Source organism: Ambystoma mexicanum, chromosome 10, assembly GCF_040938575.1.
Source record: "Ambystoma mexicanum isolate Mex_15411 chromosome 10, UKY_AmexF1_1, whole genome shotgun sequence".
Taxonomy (NCBI): Eukaryota; Metazoa; Chordata; class Amphibia; order Caudata; family Ambystomatidae; genus Ambystoma; species Ambystoma mexicanum.
In genome coordinates, this window is record NC_090932.1 from 1279463755 (window position 1) to 1279489230 (window position 25476).

Sequence of the window (25476 nt, forward strand, 5' to 3'; positions counted from 1 at the left end):
AGGCCTATTATCAAATGTCAGGAAATGTGTATTTTCCACACACCTTCTTGCTGCGCCACAATTATGTATGAACAAAGTTCTACAATCACATGTGTTGGTGATCCAATTAGTTTAGCTAACACACGACGCGAGCTGCAAGAAACAAACATTTTCAGCAAATGGGATTTACCCCAGTACTATCTCAACATCTCTACAAACATGCATATAGGAATAACGCTGAAGGATATGCCCTGATTTGAAAAAGGCATAGTCAATGCCGGAACACGTGTAATCGGAAAGGGCCAATAAACAAAACTAATTGGATCACCAACACATGTGATTGTGGAAATTTGTTCGTACATAATTGTGGCGCAGCAAGAAGGTGTGTGGAAAATACACATTTCCTTACAAACAAACATAGTGGGGGATATCTTAGTCTCTGTCTTTCACACACCAATGCGACACCTACAAATCTAAATTAAAATACTGGTCGCAGGGGTTTCACAGTGATATCACAAAAAGCTCCTCAAACCAAAGTTTTATTATCAAATGTGATTACAACTCAAAATGGCCTGAAGCAAGGGTGCAGGCTGGCGGCCACTCTCTTCAACTTGTATGTCTCACAGATAGGAAAGATCTTAAATACGAGTGGTCTCATTGGTCCGAGGCTAGAAGGAATAACTGTAAAATGGGTCGCCTATGCTGACGACTTTCTTCTATTTGATTGCACAAAGATAGGATTGCAATGTTTGATCAATGCATTTGGAAAGTTTATAGCCGAAAGAAAACTGACAATCAACCAGAGTAAAACAATAATATTTCATATCGGTAGTAAATGTGTAAATGCATCCTCATTAGTGTGGGGATGCAATGGTATGAGAATAAAAAGTCAAATGGCCTTATGTTTTCTAGGCTATGTATTTACCAGCACCCGATTTGATACAGTGCTAAAAAACAATCTATTGAAGAAAGCCAAAGAGTCTGCGAATCAAATTAGGGCGATAGAACGCAAATATGGGAAATTCACCTTGGCCCCTTGCATTCAATTCTATTGTCTAAAAGTCATCCTGAGGTTAACATATGGTTTGGAGTTTTTTCCAGAAGCTCTATCACACTTTTTGAGGGAACTGGAAACAATAATAAGGCGCAAAATACTATTATTTGTCCCCAAGTGTATCCCATTGGAACTCATCAGATATGAATTAGGACTCCAATCAATCTTGAGCATCATGCACGCAAAAAAACTTGCCCTTTTAAGAAAATGCATGGTGGCAGAGAAGGAATCACTATACTATCATATGAAAGATGAAGTGAAGGGAAATTCCACAAGTGAAATGATATTGCAGAACATGGTCTCTCCCTAAAGATGTTGGTTAGTAACCCAGTAAAGGTCAAAGACATTTTAAAAGGGTGTCCAGTCAAAGGATCGAAAACAAAGGATCGAATGCCCTTTTGTTCGAAACCAAAAGGACCGAAAAAAAAATCGAATGCTTTTATATTTATTTATATATGTTTTTGTTTAGTATGAATAAAAACGTTTTTTTAAAAAGGAAAACGGGGTGTTGGGGGGGGAACCAGGGAACCCCCCCATAAAAAAAAAGCATTCAAAGCTTTTTTTTTCGGCACTTTTGGTGTCGAAAAAAAGGCATTTGTTCCTTTTGTTTTAGATCCTTTCACCTACAACCTTTAAAAGCATATGATTGGCTCGAAAACAATGCAGTCGTGTTGAACTGTAATCTCTACTGTCATGCAATTTCGTTCTGGAAATGGGCCCCTAGACCAGAGGATTATATAGTAAAATACCCATCGAGGTCTTTCCGGAACATGACTATGCGTTTTAGGTTCAATGTCTTAAATACAAATGAGATACGGTGCATTCGGGGGAACTAATTTGGCAGATGAAAAATAGTGAAGATTTTGTAAGCAAGTAAGTATAACAGAATCCTTGATGCATTTGCTCTTGGTATGCCCAAACTTAATGCACCAAAAAATAGAATATTTTTCAAAATGTATAAGTGATATTTCAAATGTTGACAGAGAAAAGCTTTGGTATGAGATGCTCTGTAGCCCTAAAAATAAGAGTCAATGCATTTCTACAAAACTTCTGCCTTGTAGCATGAACCATTTTCTGAGAAAGCAAAGTAATGTTGCTAACCTTGAAATATGAGCTCACCCACAAATGTACTTTGAGCGAAAGTTTTATGATTGGTTGCATTATAAGAGTGTAATGGCCTGGAACAAATATGTAGAACAACCTGTATCAACGATGTATAATATCTTTGAACTAACAAATGCCATCAGAGTCAAACCTCATAAGCAAATGTAAGAATGTGATTGTAAATTTGTAAATCTGTTTTAAAATGTTCGTTTTAGTTTCAATTCCTGATGTTAAGTTTTGTAAAGGTTTGTATAAACCATAAACAATAAAGGAAAAAAAAATAAAAATTAACTTTACAAAATCAACAATACTTCATATCTAGACCCACCAAGGGTGGTCGAGCATTTGAAGGTGGCCTTGCCTTTTTCATGGGCTTGGCAGACCTTGAAATATCCGGGGGGCTGGGGTGTTCTTGACGGCATGGTATGCAGATCTCTATGCAGCCAATATTGTGCCGCTTTTTGCTAAGGCCAATATGGACTTGGCACAATGGAGGGATTCGGAATTCTCTTGGCTTGGGAGGATAACGACTTTTAAAATGACTCTGTTACCAAGCTTTCTTTATATGTTCCAGGCTTTATTTGGGTTCCAAGAGTAGCCCTGAGGGAATTGCAATCGCGGATGTTCAGGTTTATATGGTCCCGAAAGATCCAGAGAGTAGCTAGGCATACATTGATGACAGCCAAAGATGTAGGGTGTCTGGCGGTGTTGGATATTGAAAGCTACTTATATGCAGCCCAACTGGTGCCGGTTTTAGAGAGTCAAACAGCGGCACAGTCGCAGAAGGTTAAACATTGGGTAAATATCAAACGGAGCATCTTAGGAACTCCCTTACACGGAACGTGTTGGTTTTCTACAAAGGTCCGTATGGGGGGTGAACAAGGTCTCTCAACTTCTAGGGCCACATTGGAATACTGGGATAAAGCAGCGCGCAACTATGCTGTGACTACGTTCCCTCGCCTAGGACTGGTCTGTGGGATAATATGGAGTTCCCCCCAGGGATGGACATGGTCGGTTTATTTGTTGAAAAGAGGGGGGCTTATACACATTGGGCCAGATGTTTAGGGACAATCATCCCCTCACGTTTGAAGATTGCAAACAGGCGTATATGGTTGAGAAAACCAGGAGTGCCACACCAGTGAAAACGTGAGCCTACTCTCTTTGAAGGTTTGTTTATGTGAGACCCCCTCTCCCCCCATGGCCAAACTTGCAGCTCTCTAAACGGAGTTAAATCCCTGCATACCTATATGTCCCAGTGTGAGGAAGACGTAGGGAGACCTATAGATGATCTCACTTGGTTCAACATTTGGACAAGGGCTAACAAGACCTCCCAAGCTGTTCACCTTAGAGAAAATAGCTTTAAGCTTCTGTGCCAATGGTACCTCACCCCTGAACGGATGCATAAAATCATTCCAGCGCTTTCACCTTGTTGCGCGAGATGTGGTGCACCTTCAGGATCTTTTTTATTTATATGTGCTGGGAATGCCCTCAAATTCAAGCATTTTGGCTGGCAGTGATCGTCCAAATTAGAGAAATGTGTGGGTTTGAGCTGGAAATGGACCCCTTGGTTTTGCTCCTGGGAAATGAGAATAGTCAGGGACATTACAAGTTGAATGCCAGAAACGCTAGACTGATTACTTCTGTCCTGGTAGTGGCATGCCTAGAATTTGCACAACACTGGATATCCCAAAGTGTGCCGGGTATAAAGGAATGGTGGGCCCGAGTGCGGTATGTGGCTGCTATGTTCAAAATTGATGGGGCAATACAGGGAGAAATGACACAATTGTTAACGGATTGGGTCCCACTGATTACGTTCGTGAATGACCCTAAACCCCAACATTCACCATAAACCACAAGAGATGTTCTCATTCTCAATGTTGTAATAAGCAGGATAAGTTATTTCACCTGAATACCTGTATGCTCTAAGGACTGTAGTTCCCACCCCACTTTGTATTCATGAAAGATGACGATGGATGTACTTTATGTATTTGTTTTCATTTTTATTAGAGTTTGCTTTTAGATATGATTTGGTTAAACTATTTGAAAATGTGTTGTTGGTTATGGACTCGTACTGTACCAGCGGAATGCTAGAGTCAGTTGTGGACTTATTAACAAGCGAAAGCTGCAGAGGCTGGATCCAGATATGTAATGACTTTAATGTTATTGTATTTGATACACTGTTGTATATGACTTAATAAACTTTAAATGGCAAAAAAAAGAACTGCTGATCATTACAGGACTCCCCGCTTGTGGGTTGCCCATATTTCCTTGATCCCATTGGTTGACAAATAAGTACCTAGGATTCTGCATGAACTTCACGCATGAAGACTCATTGTCAAATGCCAAATTATTAACAATTCCCCCTTAGGGTAGGAGCTATATGGTATATCCTGTTTTATTTTAGCTATTGGATAGTCACTGGGGTGGAGGCTTGGTTGTAGCTTAAACGTTCCGGAGTGTGGTGGTATGAGAGTTCTGGATCATTGTGTCGGTTCCAGGAGAGACAGTTGATGAGAACAGGTTGAGATGGAGTGAAATGAAGGAGCTCTGAAGGGGTCTTACTACCCACCAGTGTCTACAGTTTCAGAAGAATAAACTGAACCTAAATAATGTTACCTTGTCTGGTGGTTCTTCACATTATAACACTGGCGACGAGTAGCTTCACCTAGACCCCTGGAGCCAACCTGTGTGATGAGGAAAGAGGAGCAGAGCAAAGGTGTGGTGCAGTACTTTCCTGTTGACCATTATGCTGGTCAAGGGCGTTTCGTAGTTCTGGGAGTGGAAGAGGAGCAGCAACGTTTGCCTTGAAGGAGTAACAGCCACTGAACCCAGCAGGTACCAGCATTTGTGTGCGTGAGTTGGACACTGCAAGGGGTGGGGCATTGCTTGTAGTGGCGTTGTGGTTGATGGTGTAACCCCCATAAGGAGATCTCTGTCAGGTCTAAGGTGTGTGAAGGCGCAGAGGAGACATGCCGCGGTCTCTGAACCACACACGCTGCCATAGAAGTGTCAGCCATTTGGAGTCAGGTGACCTGGACATTCCGTGTTCTCCCGGGAGAGCATGTGAATATCGGCGCAACAGCAATCGATGTGGAGACCCTTCAAGGAAACTATACCTGGCGCCTGTTTGGAGTCAGGCGACTACTGCTGATATGACAATCGGGTCCTTTGTGGCTCAATGTCATAATCATTGAACCACATGGTATATAAAGGATGCAATGGAAAAGAAGGTGGCATGAGAATAAGAAATAAAGGAAGCAGCAACGGTTACATATAGAGTGACATATTTTTCCATCATCTGCTCAGCATTGAAGGATGATAGAAGTGACCAAGAGGGCGTAAGAAGTCTAGTAATGAGCAATTTACCTGCAAAGTTTCTGCCACAAACAGGAGAGCCTGTAATAAAGTGGGATGTATGGAAGGAGGTCTTCCAGGATTTTGTGCTGGCCATTAATGGTCAAGTTATGGCCTAGACAACTAGCGAATCGCTGCAATTTTGATTACTCCTACAATGAGCATGTCAGGGACCAGTTCATGCTACGTGTTGGAGAGCACACAATAAGGAAGGAGATATGGAGAAAGGGGGATCCCACCTTGGATGAGGTCCTAGACATTACCAAGACGGTGGAGCACATGATGCAGTGGGTGAAGGAGCTGGACAATAAGACATTGAGAAAAGAGAAAAAGGATTGTACTACTGTGAAGGGGAAGGTGGAGAGGAAGCATCCACCTCCTGGACCTTTTCAAAAGAAGGGGACGGAAGAGAAAGACAGTGGTTCAGAGGGTGGTGGAGCTGGAAAGGGTGGGGTGGAAGAGAATAAAAGAGGTGCTTCAGCTGTGGGAGTGCCTTCCATTTTGCCAATTCAGAGAAGTGCCAGGGTTAAGTGTAGAGTGCAGGAAGTGTTGAAAAAGAGGTCCCATTGCAAGGTGCTGTAGTAATCTTTCTGCCAAGGGAGTTAGAGAGATTGGTCTCTGTGATGAGGTAGAGTGTGAGGGATGTGGGCAGATATAGGGTGCAGAGGGTGTGAGTTTCGAGGAGTGGAGGGTTGGAGAAAGCATGAGAAGAGGCGGGAAGCCTCATGCTGAAGTCTTTGTGGATGATGTGGGGTACCGATGCTCATAGACTTGGTGTCCAAATACATCACGGTGGATTGGGAGTTATGGGAAGATAAACTGGGTGGAAAGGGAAGAAAACTTGATAAACCCAAGGTGAGAGTCAATGTCTATGGAGGAGTCAGAATTGAGATTGTGGTGCAGTTGAAAGCTAAACTTCTGTGCAACCTGAAGCAGATGTGGTTGTATTGAAGTGTGGAGGCCGTCTTCTGGGCTAGTATGAGCAAAGTGAGATGGGAATTATATTGGATCACAGTGTTCCAGGGATGGTGGTGACGGTCAATAAGGATGTGAAGAGTGTAGTAGAGGATGATGAGTACAGAAGGGAGGAGCATTACCTGTGGTAGGGAAGCTCAGTCACATGCCTATCTGTCTCAGGGAGAAAGTAAGGAAGGAGCTAGAGAAATTGGAATGATTGGGGGTGATAGAGAGAGTGGAAACAGTGCAGTGGGTTTCTTCCATCATTGTGATGAGGAAAGCCAGTGGGGATATAAGACCTTGTGTAGACCTAAGGGGCTTAACCGGAATGCGGTTGCCAATAGGTTTCCGTTGCCCAACATTCGCGAGATGGTGAGCTTGGCGGGGGGTGCCTGTTGTGTTTAGTACTCAGGACTTGGCATCTACGTACTACCAGATAAATCTGCATACAGCATCCAGATAGCAGACAACTTTCATAACTCCGGAGGGGATGTTCAGATTTCATATGATGCTGTTAGGCCTGGTCGTGGCAGCAGCATTCTTTCAGAGGATGATGCATGTTCTGTTTGTTAAAGTAGCAAGCATGTTCTGTTTTCAAGATGACATTCTTGTAACACAGTCCAATGAGGAAGAGCATGATGTCCAGTTGGGCAGAGTTCTAACAATTATCAAGGAGGCAGGTTTGACTTTCAGGAAAGGCAAGTGTAAACTCAGAAGGACAATGATGGACTATCTTGGGCACTACCTGAGTGGGAATGGTTTGGAGACCAAAGGAGAGTTTGTGGTGGCAATTCAGGGGGTAAGCAGAGCCATTGATAAGCAAGGTGTCATGTCCTTTCTAGGCTCGGCAGAATACTACACCAGATTTGTTCCCCATTTAGTAAATAGGTGCAAGTTAATACGGGGTGGTGCAATCGACATGAATGTTTTGAGTGGACGGAAGGCAGACAGCAAGAGTTTGAGGACATCAAGCAGGCCATCACCAGGGCTCTGTCGGGTTTTGATACAGGCTGTCCCACCTAGGTGATGACCGTTGCTAGTGATTCAGGGGTGGGGGCGCTGCTGTTGCAGAGGCAGCATGGTGTGGGTCAGGTGGTGGCCCTTTGCATGAAGGGCTTTGCGCGATGTGGAGAAGAGGAACTCTATCATGGAGAAGGAGGCCCCAAGTGTGGTCTGGGCTGTGAAGACATTTCATGTGTTCTTGTGGGGAAGGCAGTTCAAGATTATCAAGGATCATAAGCCCTTGGTAGGGGTTTTCAAGACCAAGGGAATGGATGAAGTGTCACCAGAGAGACAGGTACGCGGGCAGAGCTGAAGTTGCTGACGGTCCAGGAGATGTCAGGGAGCAACAGGAACAAGAGAGTGAGAGGGTCTGGGTGCCCGGGAGAAGACGAGGGAGTGCAGAAGGGAGCATATCCTTGGCATGAGAGTAAACCAAACTATTGCAATAGCACACTGCGAGTCTGGGACCTGCACCCATATAGGAATAAGAGAGAAAGGGTGTCTAGGACCCTGAATAAAGCAGATATTCTCCAAAAAGGAGCACATGAAGGAGCACATGCTTGGCAGAAGAGTAAACCAAGTAATTGCAACATAACACTGCAAGTCTGGCACATGCACCCATATGAAAGCCAAAGGATAAGAGATAGCCTGAGAGATACAAAGGAAGTCCATGAGATGATGAACGCTTGACAGGAGAGTGGACCAAGCTGGACAAATACTTGGCAGGAGAGTGAACCAAGCTATTATGTTCATACCCTGTGAGTTTGGGACTCGCACCCAAAAGAGAGTCAGAATAAGAGGATTGAGGACCCTCAAGTCAAGAGAGACTGTTTTGATGCAAAAACCCAGACTTGGCAGGGAAATACACCAAGCCGGTATTTTAAAGAATTAAGAGACTCACACCCTTATGAAGATATAAAATACAGTGAAATTTTCCTGAGAAGATATAGGGTCTTTAGAACCCAAAGAAAAGGAAAGTAGAACCAGAAGGAATACAGGGGAAAGGAGCGAACCCATAGAAACCTGGGACTTTTACCTGGTAGAACATTTATTTTATCATTTGGACCACCCAAGACATTAGGAACTTTTCTGTTGGCAAGAGTTATCATGAACACTTTACTTTGGAAGAAACCAACCCTACACAGTTGATTTAAGTTATTAGTGTTGGGGACAGAAGCAGGGTTTTGGGACACAGCGCTAACAGACATTGGGCCTCATCACTAGTTAGGCGGTATCCCGGTAGTAAATCCGCTGGAATACCGCCCACATGCAATTACTGTTACTGCCACTTGGTTCAGCGGTTTTACCACCATGCTGCCAGGGATTGCTCGCCCAACAAAATGGATAGGGCCCAATCACCCCCACCCTCTGGGTCTCCTCTTTTTTCTGCTAGTTACCTGATGCATGTAGACGATTCTGTGTGAGGGAAGAATGAGTATGGATGACTTCAAAAGCACTGACACTCGGAAAATCAGGGAAATGAAGAGCCCTATGCAGAACCAAGACTAACATGGTAGCTATCCAAGACTCGAGAGTCAATCTGTCATAAAAACTGATGAAGGACTCTCCTCAGTAATCGAGCTGGGGAGCAAAGCCGTGCAGAGAGGTCGCGCTGCAGACCCAAATGCTTGTAGAAGGAAGGCTGGGACCGAGAAGGCGTAGAAGAGCCAAGACTTACCCGAAGGCTGGGGACCTCCGATCTGGTGGCAGGAAGCATCCATCCGAGTAGTCCAGGTGGGAGCCAACGTGCAGGGAGAAATCACCATGCATAGCTGCCGAAAGAGCAGACCGCAAAAGCCCAGGGGAAGCCGAAGAAGCTTGCTAGTGTTGCCGAGGATCGGAACCCTTACGGACCAAGAAGGAAGTTACACTGAGGGGGACCGGGAAGGCACAGGGAAACCCTAGAAGCTGTGGTTGGGAGGAAGAAAATAACCATCTTGCATTTCCAGTGGGTCCAAGCAGAGAGGCAAATAAGGGCATATAGTGTGAGAGAATACCCCAAAGAGACCCAAAGAGAGGCCTGGCAGGATAGTGAACGAGGCCTGATTAAAAGACACTATGAACCCAAGAAGGGGGTCTAGAACCCGACTACTGAGAAACAGAGAGAGTTCTACATGCAAGATAACGCCTGGCAGGAAAGTGAACCAGGCTTAAGTAAGAGACCTTACACAGCTGAGAAGGGGGTCTGGGACCTGAATACTGAGAAGCTGAGAGAGTTGTACATGTGAGTTAATGCCTGGCAGGATAGTGAACCGGGCCTAAGTAAGATACATTACAAAGCTGAGAAGGGGGTCTGGGACCTGAATACTGAGAAGCTGAGAGAGCTGTACATGTGAGATAACGCCTGGTAGGATAGTGAACCGGGCTTAAGTCAGAAACATTACAATGCTGAGGAGGGGATCTGGGACCCACATATCGAGAAGAGTCAGACCATGGGTTGATAAAAGTATCCTTTGGCAAAAGGCAATAGAACAACAAATGAGGAGAGAAAGATTCTCTAACCAAAGTCAAGAGAAGACCAGGGGAAGAGAAAGAGATCCTCTGGCAAAAGTTATGAGAAGACCAGAGGAAGAAAGATATATCCTTTGGTGGAAACCAAGACAATATTGATACTATTGAAAGAGAGCCTGAAAAAGACTTGGAGAAGGGAGATATCTTCCCAATCTTGTTTTTGGAACTACAAGCAAATCGCCAGAGAAGGTCTGGGGTAGAGAGACATCCTCCGCATCTGTGTGGAACATTATAGAGAAGCCTAGTGATGGCCAGGGAACGAAGGATACTCCCCCATCAGTCACAAACTGCCTAGAAATCATACTGAAGGAGGGAGCCACCATTTTGGAGTCAAGGTGTAGCCTACTTTATAGTTTTCTTTTGAAGTATAAGGAACGAAAATAGGTTTGGGACATAGGACAGTGGACTATTTGTTTTTGACGCACATTGAGGCAGGGAAACCCCTCTTAGTTATAGGGACAGGTAGGGTTCTTCCTTATTTTCTGTTCAATAAAGGTGTATGCCAACAAGCATGCCACCTTTGTGTCCGTGTCTACTTCTGCATCCTTACACACCCAATAACCGCCCTGCGAAACACATCATGAGAACTTGCACACAGATAACAATCTTACTGGCATATGGCAGTACAAAATGTAATCTTGATCCCCCCAACAGCAGAGATCCTTTTTGTTGACAAAAGGTATGGGGAGGGTAGTGGACTGTGCCCCCGGGCTTGTGAATAGTTACTTCACTAGACGCTGGCTGGATGCCTTGGGACAAGTCTGAACTGCTAGCGCTTTACCCCTGATCCTCCCATATCCTCCCTCAATTGGTGAATTTACCTTGGTGAATGCATTGCCTATTGATCTGTCTCTTAATAGAACTGTTTATTCTATTACAGATTGTACACCACATGAAATTTCCCATAGTTCTTGTAATTGCTGTTCTACTTTGTTTATATTTCATTTTTGAAAAATCAAATAAAAATACATTACAAAAATGACATGACATATAGGTGAAGCCTACTTTTCAGTGTTATTATTTGACATTATTATTTGTTGTCTGACTATGTGGATTTGATCTACATGTGGAATTTTGAAAATCTTAAAAAGTGTAGATATAAAACCCTTGCCCTTTGACTTATCCCGAATCAGAGCAAATTGTTAGAGAGAATGGAGGTGAGGAGGATAGCCTGGGACTGAACAACAAATGCAGGGATTGAATCTTGGCAGGGTATTGCACAGCAGCTTACTTTGAGAACTCAAATGTCTTTTTGCCACCTAGAGAGGAAAGAGAGGTCTACTGGCTCAAGACACCCCAAACTACCAGTTTTGGACAAGCACTGGCTTAGACAAGAATCAGCCCGACCTGTTACAGCATCAGACTTATTCCTCAAGGCACACCATGGTTATATGCTGTAGATAGAGGTCTGCTTCAGGCTACGCATCTCCAGTCCATTCTGTAGCCAGCAGCATACTCCTACGCTCACATGAATCCCAGGACAGTCCTGTAACCTTCAAAATTCTCCCTGTGGTTACACTCCTCGCCAGTTGAAGCTGTAGATAGCAAAGCTTTCTCATAGACAGATCTACGCCATGGCCATCAGAGCTATCATTGAGGCCACACATCTCTGAGATACTTGTTGAACATATTACAGCACTCTTAGAATCTACCCAATATGACCCTATGTCCCATTCCTCCTCTAACGACAGACAAAGAACCTTACCCCACAGATGATGCACTACATAAAGTTCTCCAATCTGGGAGAAGAATCCACCCACGGCCTCTTTATTTTCCTGCCGGTGCTTAATTGCTCGTGCCCTGCGGAAGAGAGTAAGTAAATTGATCACAAGGTGCTCTAAGGATAACACAAATAATCTGGCTCTTACATGTACATATTAAGGAAGACAAACACAGAGAAGAAACGTGTTAGTACGTGGTTTGTGCAGTCATTCTATGGCAAGGAATGAGTGGGGTATGGAGCAATGCCTTGCACAGCTACTAGTATGCATCTAAACTTGCGGGAGTAAAGCACCATGCTAGGCACCACAGAGATGAACAGGGAGAAAATGGAGGGTAATGTACAGCAGGGTAACATGAGGAGAGAGCAAGAAGGAAGGTGCAGGGACCTATGCCATGTACATCAGAGTTGCATACGAAGGAGACCAGAGGAGAGAAGAACGGTGCTATGCCATGCACCTAAGAAATGCATGAGGAGATGAGCAGGGCACTATCGCATGTGCGGTAGAGGGGCATAATATCGAGGCCGTTGCAGAGGAATGTACAGCTATGCCATAAATGTGCAAAGAAATTGGGGGCAACTCTGGCACTCACCAGTTATTCCCCCACTCGATCATCGTCCCCGGCTGGAAAAAAACAAGATATTCAGTTTATCCATGAAAAGGCAAGCTGCCAGAACTCAGTTAAAAGGTTTTGCTAGTCATAATTTTGAAAATCCCTGGTGTGAAAATATATCATTGAGAATCTTGGAGAAATGCTAGCAAAGTCAACAAACAACAAATGGCAAGTGATCTGCTTCTGAGGGAGGAATCACGTTCTTTGTATTTTGGCGATGGCCAGGCGGGTGAGGAAGAGGTCTGAGCTTTCCAAAGCTAGTGGTCAAAACAGTTTTAGAGATTGCAATGACTATAAGAAACCTTGGTCACATGCTCCACAGCACGGTAGCCATACTTATAAGGCTTCTAGTTTGACTTTGTAGTCAGTGGCTGCCAGGATCAGCATAGTATACTGGGACCACCAGATTGAGACCCACCTACGTTTACGAGTGTCCTCAGGTCTTACTTGCTAACATGTCTGTAGACAGAGGGCTGTTCTGAGTCTGGCGAGTACCAGAGGAAGTAGAATGGCTCCTGGTGCTTTCTCCCTTTCCAAGAGTCTGTAAGAGTGCAGAAGAAGGCAACTAACCAGGAGTTGCCATGGTGGTTGGCAAAGACTTTTATTGAATTAAAAAACCTAGTTATCACTAACTCTAAGAGGGGTTTCCCTGCCTCAAGCTAACAACAAAAGGGTTAGTCAGGATTTCCGTAACTGAAAAGCATCATACTAAGTCAATACCTTACCACTGTCCCTTAAACTACAACCAGCCCTACATTTAAGGGGAGTAACAGCCACTTTTACTCCCTGCAATAGGCAAACACTCTAAAAAAATAAAAAACAGTGAGTACAAATACCGCCAACAAAAAATAGTAATAAAAAGTAAATAGTAAACAGATACGTAGGACCTTGTGCTCATGCTTTCACCCACATACCTCCATGGAAATGTTTCGACCAGTGGTGCACCTAGTATCACAGGAAGAAACTACTATTATTATTACTGCCTGATTGGAAGAAGTAAACATGTATATGCTGTATTGTGTATGAATAACTAGGTGCAAAGGAATAATTATTACACAAATATTTCCGTTTTCAAGTTAAAACATCTTTACTCGCTTATAAAATACTCCCATTGGGAATTGGACTTAATTTTTACTCCCTAAAAAATCATTTTACTACCAACTTTAAAAAACAGGGAGTACAATACTCCTGCTTCAAAATCGTATCTTGGGCACTGACTACAACTAACAAGTCTTAATCAAAAATAAAGTTCTCTCACCAGGAGAATGACACCCTTCATGGTGTCTGAAAATAAAGTCTCTTCAGGACTCCAATCGATACTAGGGGGAATTACTCCCTTCCCCTGACTTCGCCACTAATGTTCAAGCTGGAACCAGGGGGAATAACTCCCTTCCCCAGGATAATGGTTGCAACAAAGTTCAACAAAGTTCCAAGTATGTCCAGGTGGAATCACTCCCTTCCCCTGAATATTAATTTCAACAAAAAGTTCCAGTTAAGATCAGGGGGAATGGCTCCTTTCCCCCGTCTACTTAGGTCTTTTCTTTAACGCTGTTTAGGGGGTTCCTCCCTCTGATATTTACTTTGTCTTTATTTGGGTCCCAGACCCTGTTCGCTCCCCATTTCTTCTCAGGCCCACTTGGTTCACTCTCCTGCCAAGTACTGCCACGAGGAGGAGGATTTATATGCTTATTTCGGTTCCTTTGGTTTGGGTCCCAGACACTGGTTTCTATTCTTCTTTCATTAGGCCTACTTGGTTCCCTCCTCTGCCAAGTACTGCCACTAGGAAGATGACTCTTGCAATGTAGGCTTCACCTCGGTTCGGGCCCCAGACCGTTGTTTTCTTGCCTTCTCAATAGGGCGACTTGGTAGACTCTCTTGCCAAGTACTGCCACTAGGAAGATGCTTCTCATCATTATCCCTGTGTGTTTTATTTCTCTCACGCACCTCCAAGCCCCTACCGGTCTCTGTGATGTGCCTGTTACCCTTGTTGCCTCCAGGACTCTGGGTGCTTGCATCTTCTTACCGGGCTGCATGGGCGTCTCTGGCTTCTGCTGCTCTTGCCCCATGAACCGTGTTCCTGGTCTCTTTGCGGATGGTGCAGGCACCGTTACTGGACCGCTTGGTCCACTTCCCAGAGGTCGCGCCACCATCTTCCAGGTTCCAGTCATGTCTTTGACCTTCTCCATAACACCGGGCAAAGGACTCCTGTCGCCGGCTTCTTGCCTTTGGGAGTGGACTGCTCTCTGCTTTTTCACTGGGTTCTCCACGTCTTCTTTGAAATTCCCAGGCTGCACTGTCATTCGTGCTGATCTGCGGCTCTCTTACTCAAAGTCCTTTGTCAGTGTTCATGTATTTCTCTGGAGGACTCCCCCATGGAAGTCTATACCGTTCCTGTATGCTATTCCTCATGGTCTCTTTGTCTCAGTAGAAATAACTGGTTTAATGTTACAGTGACAAATAGAAGTGCAATCAAGGGGAGGGCGTTGGTGAAAAGATGGAAACAGGCTTCAGAGGGTAAGGTTCGGGTGTTGTGCAGACTTTTACCTAAGTGGTCATCCTTATCCCCAGCAGGGGGGTCCATCCCCATTAGGGCCTCCCACATTAAACCACCCATAGGGGGAATATTGGGTAGCGGCCTCATCTCCCTAGCCTCATGAGAAGGGGCTCCCCAATGGGGAGAAGTGGCAACAGCTAGTGAATCGTCACAAGTCCCACTACAAGATTGGAGGACCAAACAACACTGCCCTTAAGGACCCCCGTTCTGACACTTCGCAAGAGCACCAAAGCTCATGCACCTAAAGGAGATTGAGGTCACAAATGGGGGAGATAAGAAGTAAACCTTACTCCCTCTGTACACATTTCAGCCTATAAGGTGCAGCAACAAAATCCAGATGGCAATAATGCTACATAAAAACACCAACATAAAAAACATTTGGACAACAAGCAAAGACTGGCATCTATCACAGAAGACTAAAATGTGCCACTGTGGAATGAAGGGTAAATGGATACTAAGTAATGTAAGGGTGCAGAAGTAAGACTTACACGGAGGGGTCATAGTCGTTGGCATAAACGTTTATTCAAGTGACAAAATGAAAAGTAAAACCCTATTTTGCCCTAACTCCAAGAGGGGTGTCCCAGCCTCAACCAAAATTATTAATGTCATAGTTAAGATGTCAAAAGCAAAAGTCCCAATATGCTATGTCAGAATCCTTGCTCTGTCCCTCACATGCTAAATTTAAACTAAATAAAAAGTAGGTCTTCCTATCCCAGAGAATGACTCCCTTTCCCTCGACAAAAAGACAGTTCTGGGTTCATCAGTTCCTCAAGTGTGAGGGGGAATGTCTCCCTTCCCCATCCATCTGGTACAGTTAATCAACTGCTTGGGGGATGTCTCCCTTCCACAGCCTTCCTTCGACTTGTAGCACGCTTCAACAATTAGTGGGTAAATGTCTCTGTTCCCCAATTAGCCCTTCTCAGGCTTCTCTGTTTCTGGGGTCCCTGACCCTGATTGGAAGAACTGCTTCTTTTCCCACCAGGCACTATGCCAAAGAAGAGGAGTCTGGACGGGTCTCCAAACTGTAGGTGATCCCTCACCCTGGTTCGCAGATCTGGATTCCTCCTATCAGACACTGCGACGAAGAAGAGTGGCTTGGATGCTTATCCAAGCTGTGGTGGGTCCCTGACCCTGGTTGGCAGACCTGGTTTCCTCCTACCAGGCAGTGCGACGATGAAGAGTGGCTTGGATGCTTCTTCAAGCTATGGTGGGTCCCTGACTCTGGTTGACAGACCTAGTTTCCTCCTACCAAGCACTGCGACTAAGAAGAGGAGTTTGGATGCTTCTCCAAACTCTGGTGGATTCTCAACCCTGGTTGCCAGACCTGATTTCCTCTTCTATCAGGTCTCTTAGTCCCAAACACAGACTTGGCTTACTCGCCTGCAAAGCTCTGTGTTCCTCTGTATTACTCTCAAAGTTCTCTTTTTGGTTTCTTGACTTCACATACAGACTTGGTTTACTCCCCTGCCAAGTACTGTCTTCATTTGTATCACTCTCGCAGTTCTCTTTGTTTCTCTTATGTGACAGCCCTAGGTGGCCTTCCCTCCAGGTACTGCCACAAAGAAGGTTAGACCTTCTTGTTACGTTGTATTTCCTTTTCTTGTAAGGGTCACAGACCCTATTTCCCTTGTTGCTTTATCTTAGTAAAGTTTCATCCACTATGCTTCTCAGGGTTTCTCACACACTTGAGACGCCCAACCTTAGGTTTAGACACCCAAATAACTTTAGGGTCTTGGTTGCAGCCCTACGGTTAGTCGCAGGCAGCCCAGTGTCCTTCTCTGCTTCGCCGGAGCTCTGGGACAGTCCTTGGATTGCCACAGCGGCTCCATGTCCTCAGACACACTTCGGTGTCTCCCTTCTCCTCAGACTGCGTGTACCTATTGTGCTGCGCATCTGGCTCTTCCGCAGATAGGTTAACCAACATATACGAGTCAGTAAAGAACTGGATGTCTGGATGTGCCTAAACAGTGCTAAAACTGGACTCATGATCTTCAGCTCTACACACGTCAGGGTAAAAGTGGATCCCAAATACACAAGGCTGAATATTGAAGGCAGTTGCATACCTGTATCTGATAAGGGGGAAACCCTCTGCGTTTTCCTGGAAGCCTTTCCTGGGGCTGATGCACATGTACGTGGGGTTGTCAAGAGTTACCAGTACCATTTGAGAGTGCTTAGGCAAGTCAAACCATTCATGACACCCAGGAACTGCGAAACCCTGGTCAGGACCATTATTATGCCTAGACTCGACTATTGCAATGCCCTCTTGATTGGTGCCAACAAAGACTGCATCCATAGGCTCCAGGTGATCCATAATGGGGCAGTCAGGGTTGTTTACAGCACTAAGAGAAGAGAGCCCATCTTGAACGCTAGGAGAGAACTCCACTGGCTGCCAGTGGCTGAGAGAATATGCTTCAAAATCATTACCCTGACCCACAAGTGCCTCTATGGAAGTGACCCATCTTACCTCAAACACAACCTTAAACTATATGAACCATGCAGACCCCTTCGCTCCAGTAACACCCAGCGTTTAGCTAACCCAAGAGCCAAAAGAGTGAGGGAAAATGGACGGTCATTCCCGGTCCACGCAGCCCATGCCTGGAATACCTTGCCTATGGATCTACAACAGGAAAAACACCTGATGGCTTTCAGAAACCGCCTTAAGACTTGGTTATTTGAGTAATAGGCTGTTTTGATTGTTCCTATACAATGTCCTGTTTTTCTTTTGTCTTGTGTAGATGTGCGCCCTGATGCTTGTGGTCTACGCATTTAACAAATAAATAAATACATACATAAATAAAGCTAGACTATTCAGGTAAGTTCCTTGTAGTTAATCCTGCACATCCCAGCCTCTTTGTTGTCTCAGTCCTTTCTTGTTTTGGATCACGACGTTCATCCCTATTCTTCCTCGTCTCAGTCCTTTCTACTTCTTGCATACTACAGAAGTGTAAGGGATAGGAGGGTAGGGGTGAAGAAAGTGGGGTTGAAGTAGAGGTGGGGATGTTATGTGAATGCTGCATTCTTCCTGAATAGTCACCACTTGCAGAGGAAAGGAAAACTATTTGATGACATTTGGGGTGGATTTCTTGATTTGGATTTGGAGTGATGTGCTGTTTGGAGGAACACTGGTGGAACCTGGCAGACACGTTAATTCTTGATGCATTATAACGAGGGGGGTGTGATGTGGGTCCCCCCCCTCTTCCCTTCATTCTAAGGGCTTTCATTATGTGGAATGTTGATGTTCTTGTTTGTGTTAAGACCAAACATTGTTAATAAAAAAAAAAGAATAGTCATCACTGGTCCAAAGGGGGTTTCCGCCTCCCATGAGATTCACCTGCTGAGTACCACCTCTGGGCTGGGGGCATTATCGGGTAGCAGCTTCACCTCCCTGGTCTCATGGGAAGGGGCTCCCCCTAGGGAAGCAGTGAAGACATCCTGGGATTTGTCACAGCAAACAAAGAAAAGTGTGCCATCACTATATCAATCACTCCTTCAGATATAACAGATCAACAAAAACGTCCATCAACTCAGGAAGGTGTGAGGGGCCAGAAATGAGAGGCAGGAACAAAGTGGTAGTGTTTTCAACATCAGACAAATGAAATGGTTGGATAAATTCCTATCTGTCCCTATCCTAAAGATAGTTTCCCTTCCTAGGAAACTAAAACTAAAGATCAGTCTGTGTCTCTTCGACAAAATTATATATACTGTCCTTGAGTCCAAAACATTAATCTGACCCTCACATTAAAATTGAACTACTAACAGTGCGCCTCATCACGACTTCCGCGGTAACTCTTAAATCCGGCGGTCGCGCTATTACCGCCGGATTTAAGGGTCGGCCGAATCAGGGCTTTGGCGGATTTCGCCCCAGCTCTGAGCTGGGGGGAAATCCGCTGAAAATTCATGCTATTACCGCTGGCGGGAAATCCGCCGGTGGTAAGAGCATGAAAATTCCCCATTGGGCCCAATGGGGAATGGGGCATTCCCGAATGGGCTCAATGGGGAATTACTTTACTGCCAAACTCGTGATCCGGCGCTATTAGCACCGGGGAGTTCGGCGGTAGGGCTATTACCACCGGCGGTAATACCGCCGTCGGTAACGCCCAAGTCGTGATGAGGCCCAGTGTAAGGAAAGTATCTCTGTTGTAGGTTTGGTAAAACGTGTTGAAAAACAAATAGATACAGCCAACAAAAATAATCCTTGGATCCAGTGGGTAGTCCCTTCCCCTGGATGTCTCAGGTAGGATGGCAAAAGTGCCTCTTTCAAATAATGACTTCTTAAAGATGGCTACAGTGTTTCCTTCAAGCAGCCACTTCCCGAGGATAGCAAAAATGTATCTTTTAAGCAACCACCTCCTAAGGATGGCAAAAGTGTATTTTCCAAACAATAGTTTCTTAATGATGATGAAATTGTCTCTTTTTAAAACAATAACCTCTTATGGAGAACTTCCTTTTATACTCCCCTGCCAGGAAGCCTGTAGTAGGGTTATCAGATCCCTGGGTATACTCTCCTGCCAGGTATCTTCCCACAATGTCAACTTATTTAACTTCAACTTGCCTGGGTCCTGGTCTTCCAGGACTTCTTTTCATCTGATTTTTACAGATCACCTGGCATACTCTCCTGCCAGGTATCTGCCCACAATGTCTGTGTCCTCTGTGTATTTCAAATGGATTGTCTTGTATACTCCCCTGCCAGGAATCCCTTTCTAGGGGCCTGCAGATTCCCTGGTATGCTCCTCTACCAGGTATCTTCTCCCCAAATGCTTACTGCCCGATGAGCTTCTTTCACCATGGCTTCTTTTTAATGTTCCCACTGTCTTTCAGAATAGTACAGTTGCATTCCTTCACTGTATATACTTTCTTGACTTGAGGTACTACTTGTTCCAACTTTCCCCACATTGACATCTCATATATGGAGACTTGTATGCGTTCGACCTTTTGACCTTTCTCATAGTATTATCTGCTTTTGATAACGCTTACTCCAACTTTCGCCATATTGATATCTCATATATAGAGACTTGTTCAAGTTTTGTCTTTTAACTCCTTCACTAGCATTCATTGGCTTGTGACAATACTTGCCCCAACCTTCCCCATATTAACATCTCATACCTGAGGATTTGGGCAAATTCTGTCTTGGTTTTCTACTTTGTTGGTAGTCAGAATACATTCTTAATGGCTCACATGCCTGTCGGTATGCCCCAGGGTCCCCATCATCTCTGGGAAGACTCACCGGTGTCTGGCAGCAGCTCTGACCCAGGCTCGTTTCTGTGGTAAGGCGTTCACCTTGGGACAGCGTTCTCCGCTCAGCAGACCTTTTCACAGCTCTTCTGCTGGCTGTGTATTCATCGAGCTGCTTCTGGACTCGACCGCACTTCCGGTAGCTTTGCTGATGCTGCCGGTTCCCCAGCGCTTCTTCTTCTGTGGCCTCACGCCATGCCGGTAGGTCCTGCTTTTAAGCGGCAGCCTGAAAGCACCTGCCTTCATCAGCACAATCTGTTCCCATGTTGCTGCCTTCTCCCGTGATTCTGCTTCCTTCTTCTTCCGTTCGGTTCTCTCTGTTCCTCCAATGTGGACACCATTTTTAAATGTCCCGCACAGTTGGGCCTCATTACAACAACTAGTCTGCATGTTCAGCTTAGTGTTTCCTTTGATCCAAATTAATTACTTCTTCCTCTTTGTCGTCTCAGTACTTGTGGCTTCATGGCAGTTGGTGTCCATAGGATTCATAGGACTTCTAAGGTGATTTTGTTTGGGATTTTTGGTTAGTACAAAAATATCAGAGATAAGAGATGTTATGTGTGTGTTACGTACATTGGAGGTGTGAATGGTATTCTGCATAAAATGTCTGCTAGGAGGGGGTTTTAGGGTTTTGTAACTGGAGGGATTTGTAAAGTGACAACATGCCATCAGGAATTTAGGAATTATAGGGTCTTCTTCATTTGGAAGGGAAGAACACTGCATCTCTCCTGATGGGGTCGCCACACCTCCCCGACAGCCATCTCCTCCCATGTGATCCTCCCTCATTATACCACCCCCAGGGTCAGGATCAGGTAGCGGCTGCCATCCCATGGCCACATGGAAGGAGATCTCTAGCCGGGGATCAGTGATGACTCCACAGGATTCATCACACAGGACTGTTCCTGAAGTGTCATTGCACAAGTAGCCTTAGGCCAATGAACAACATGATTAAAGCCCTATAATCAAACATCACTGACAGAGTTCAATGGTCAACCAAAAGTAGCACAACATACATCGGGCTGCCTTTTTCAGTTCATAGACAGTCATGTGCCAATATTGCACATATATATTTGAATTGAAGTGGGGCCCTTGAGCACAGGATAATGGCAAGTTTACTTGGCACAGGAGAGCCTGGCAGGGCCCCAGGCACAGCAGGTGATGGTAGGGCCACTGGGAGCAGGGGATGAGGATAGGGCACATGATCAGGCCAGCAGAACCAGGGCCCCACTCACAACATAGTACTGCTTAGGATGCTCTCACAGGATTGCAGTGTTTGTGCCTCTTGAAATACACAACTGTCAAGGCACTCTCCCAGTACAGAAGCAGAAACCTCACCACCCCTCATAAGACAACCACCAGGGCTATGTTGTGTATGGAGGGAAAGACCACACTTAGTCACTAGAGTGATGGGTGACCCAAGAATGCAATAGGCTCAAAGACTTATTAAAGAAACGTACATTTTTTGGGACTGAGTTGGTATTGAAAACCAGCTTTTAAACACTTCCATTCTCTTTATACATTGTACTTTTGGACAGACTATTCCTTAGTCAGGCTTCAAGATTGTTTTGCTAGCTCCCTGTTGCTTAGAATTTGTTCAGTATTTCAGTGTTACGTATCTGGTTTTCATGGTGTGTTGGGAGAGAACTCCATCTCTTTGAATGCAATGTGAGGAATACTCCCTCCCCCTTGCTCAAACTTCACTCATTCAGTCCAGAAGAGCAAGGCTCAATATTCATTATATTACTTTCATAATGTGATGGGAGTGGACTTCTTTTCCTAGAATGTACTTTTGCTGATTTCAGACTATGGGCCTCATTACGACCCTGGCGGTAAGGGGTTTACGCCAGCGTTAGCTGCGCCGACCCCTTACCGCCAATTACGAGGTCCCTTAGCGCCATGGCGCTTTTAACACCTGCTTTTAGCAGGTGTTAAAATCCATGGCGCTAAGGGACCATGGAGTTAATTACGCCACCGTAATTTACAGTGGCGTAATTAACGCCTTCCCCACTCCCATTATGCCCTATGGGGCAAAAATGGGAATGGGGAAGGGTAAATGGGGATTGGGGACTTACCGCCCCGCCGACCTCGGAATGGGGCGGTAAGTCCGCCAACCACCATGGCGTAAACATAGTTTACGCCATGGTGGTAAAGTCACGGCCCAGGCGGTAACTTACCGCCTGGGTCGTAATGAGGCCCTATGTAAGACAAACTAAACCCATATCTGTTTGAACCGCATTCTTCTGGTGTGTGCCTCTTATTGATCACCACTAAGCTTTGTGATAGGTGGCTGGTCCTGCTGGAGATCTGCTGATTTTGAATGGTGCTATGGGTATCGATTCAGAAACTGAAGTGTCCTGATATCACAACTTGTGTGGACATCACCCACCTCACCTGTGATTCGGGGTCCTCGACTTTTGAGTTGAATAGGGGCCTCATTACGACCCAGGCGGTAAGTTACCGCCTGGGCCGTGACTTTACCACCATGGCGTAAACTACGTTTACGCCATGGTGGTTGGCGGACTTACCGCCCCATTCCGAGGTCGGCGGGGCGGTAAGTCCCCAATCCCCATTTACCCTTCCCTATTCCCATTTTTGCCCCATAGGGCATAATGGGAGTGGGGAAGGCGTTAATTACGCCACCGTAAATTACGGTGGCGTAATTAACTCCATGGTCCCTTAGCGCCATGGATTTTAACACCTGCTAAAAGCAGGTGTTAAAAGCGCCATGGCGCTAAGGGACCTCGTAATTGGGGGTAAGGCGTCGGCGCAGCTAACGCTGGCGTAAACCCCTTACCGCCAGGGTCGTAATGAGGCCCTAGGTCTTGGGTGAAATTAGGTTCAACCTCTTGAAAAATAAAACCTTTCTAGTTCTGGCATCTCTTGTAGCGGTTATCAGTTCCTTTCTTGGCCTTGACAATGAAGCGTTAAATTTCAAGCAGCATCATAACATTTGCATACAGGTGTCTGTGCTTAAATAGTATCGTTGACTGGGAGCCAATGGGCTTTTTTCTGGCTTCAGAGATGTGCTCCCTTTTACCAATGTCAAGGGCTGCTCTCACAGCGTTGTTCTCTATCGTTTGGATCTTGCTCAGGTTTTCTCCGGATGTGCCACTTAGTAGGGAGTTGCAGTAGTCTAGTTTCGAACAAATGAGGGCTCTGGCTTCTTCTAGCCTGTTCTTTGGTGTGAGGAAGGGTTTGCTGTCTGTGATCAGTTTGGTGGCATAGCTGATGTGGCGGCGATGTGATTGACGTGGCGAGACATGTTTAGTGAGGAGTCCAGATAGACTTCTAGGGTTTTCACGGAAGAAGGATTTGTAGGAGGGGTGCAGCTTGGCTAGCCGCTTCGGGGGGTCAACAAGGAGTAGCTCAGTCTTTTCATCGTTAAGGTAGAGGCCGTCTGAGGCCATACCGGACTGGACTATTTCATAGATGGCTTTACCTTGCTGCCGTCTCGGCCATAAATGTCAGAGAGGGGGCTCAGGATATGTGCGTCTTCAGTGTAGTTGGTATATGAGATACTGAGCGAGTCCAGGTGGTCAAAGAGTGGCTTGGTGTATATGTTATATAGTGTGGGAGGGGGGCAGGAGCCTTGCAGCACACCACAGGGGGTGGGTGACGGGTTTGTGGACGCTTTGCCTGCGAAGACTCGAGAGGTTCTATCTGATAGGAAGGATGCTATCCACTTTGCGGCGGCCGGGGAGAAGTGGGCTGAGGGGGTGAGGTGGTGGCATAGAGTTTGATGGTTGACCAGGTCGAATACTGCCGACAGGTCGAGGAGGAGGAGGAGGGAGAGGTTGTCTTGATCATTGGCTTCGTCTGGCTTATCTTTAAGGTATAGGAGGGCAGTTTCCGTACCATGCATGGGTCGGAAGCCCGATTGACGAGTGCCTAGGATATGGTGTGCTTCAAAGAATACTTGAATTTGTAAGTAGGCGACTCTATCAATGATTTTCAAGAGGAATGGTACAGTGGAAATGGGCTGATAGTTGGTGGGGATGGCTGGGTCAAGGGAGGGTTTTTTCAGGAGTGGGGAGAGCCATGATTCTTTGAGCATGGGTAGCACCGAGCAAGTCATGAAGTAGGAGTTGATTATGGTGGTGATGAGGGGAGCAGTGGTTCTACGCAATCTTTGACCAGGGTGGCCACGTAGAGGGAGGGTTTCCGACCTTTGATGATATTGCTCAAGAGTAGGGACACATGTGGGTTTGAACTCAAAGGGCAGGGTTTTAGAGGGACCTGTAAGGGGGGGGGTCATGTTGTGGCCCGACAGAGGATGCTGTTGCAACAGACTTGATATTTGTACGTTTAGTGGCGATCTTGGTTTGCAGGGAAGCAATTTTGTTGGTAAGGGTGACTTGGACCGTGTTACACCAAGTGTTTGATAATGGTGGTGGGTGGGAGAGCAGGGTTTTGTGAGGATAGTAAATAGTTCTCGAGGTTTGGAGGAGACCTTGGAGATTCTGTTGTAGTAGATGGGGGCTTTGGCGGTGTGGATGGCTTTTCGGTAGAGGCGTGAAGTGGAGTTTACATTTACTTTGTTGGTTAGAGAGGGGTCTTTGCGCCAGGCTAAATCAGCTGCTCTCTTTTTGGCGCAGGATATTCCGAGTTGAGGTGTGAACCAGGAGTTGAGGTGGTTGATGTTTCGAGGTTTACGTGCTTTAAGGGGAGCCAAAGTGTCTAGTGCATTGCCAAGCAGGGAGTTATAGTGCAGCACCAGGTCTGAGGTGTCAGATGGGTGCAGTGGGGGCAGCTTGAAGAACAAGATCATCTAGTTGCAGGACAGGTTGCGTGTGCTGCGGACCATGATGGGTGCTGGATTGGTAGTGGGGTTAGTGCCACTGGGTTTGGGCTTGTGTGGTGGTAGAATGGAGAAGGTGATGGTGTTGTGGTTGGACCATGGGCATGGGTGATTAGTTAGGATGGTAGCATTGCTGTTATGATCGTGGACCCAGTCGAGAATGTGGCCCTGGGAGTGTGTTGGGCTGCAGATCAGTTCTGCGCATTTGAGAGCTGCCAATGAAGCTGGTGGGATAGTCAGCTTCAGGGTCTGATGGGTCATTGTGGCCTAGGTTGAAGTCACAGAGGATGATACGTTGGGTGGAGGGCTTGAGGTCATGTAGGATGAGTTGGGAGAGGTTGTCTTTGAAGATTTCGAGTGGTCCGGGGGGTTGATAGATAAGGTGGAGCGAAATGGTTGCTTTAGGAGAGCATTTCAGTTTGGCAGATATTGTTACGCAGTTGGGGATGGTGGCTGTGTTGGATGTGTAGAAGGGGACAGCAGGAGGGAGTCTTTGTAGATTAGGGCAATCCCCACCTCCTGTTTTGTGAGTCCTGTCACAGCAGTGCAGTGCATGGCCCTTAGGGACGACTATTGAGAGTGCACGGCCTGAGGTGG

General features: G+C 45.7%; 1 protein-coding gene across 1 annotated transcript in view; it reads right to left on the reverse strand.

Moving 5' to 3' along the window:
* The window catches only part of NIPSNAP1 (nipsnap homolog 1), a 339746-nt gene that overhangs the window by 48451 nt on the left and 265819 nt on the right, over positions 1–25476 (reverse strand). Inside the window, exons 7-8 of the mRNA XM_069619275.1 lie at positions 12275–12306; positions 11667–11761 (exon numbers count right to left, since the gene is read on the reverse strand). Of these exons, the coding sequence (XP_069475376.1) occupies positions 11667–11761; positions 12275–12306 (127 nt within the window). The remainder of the gene's footprint in view (positions 1–11666; positions 11762–12274; positions 12307–25476) is intronic.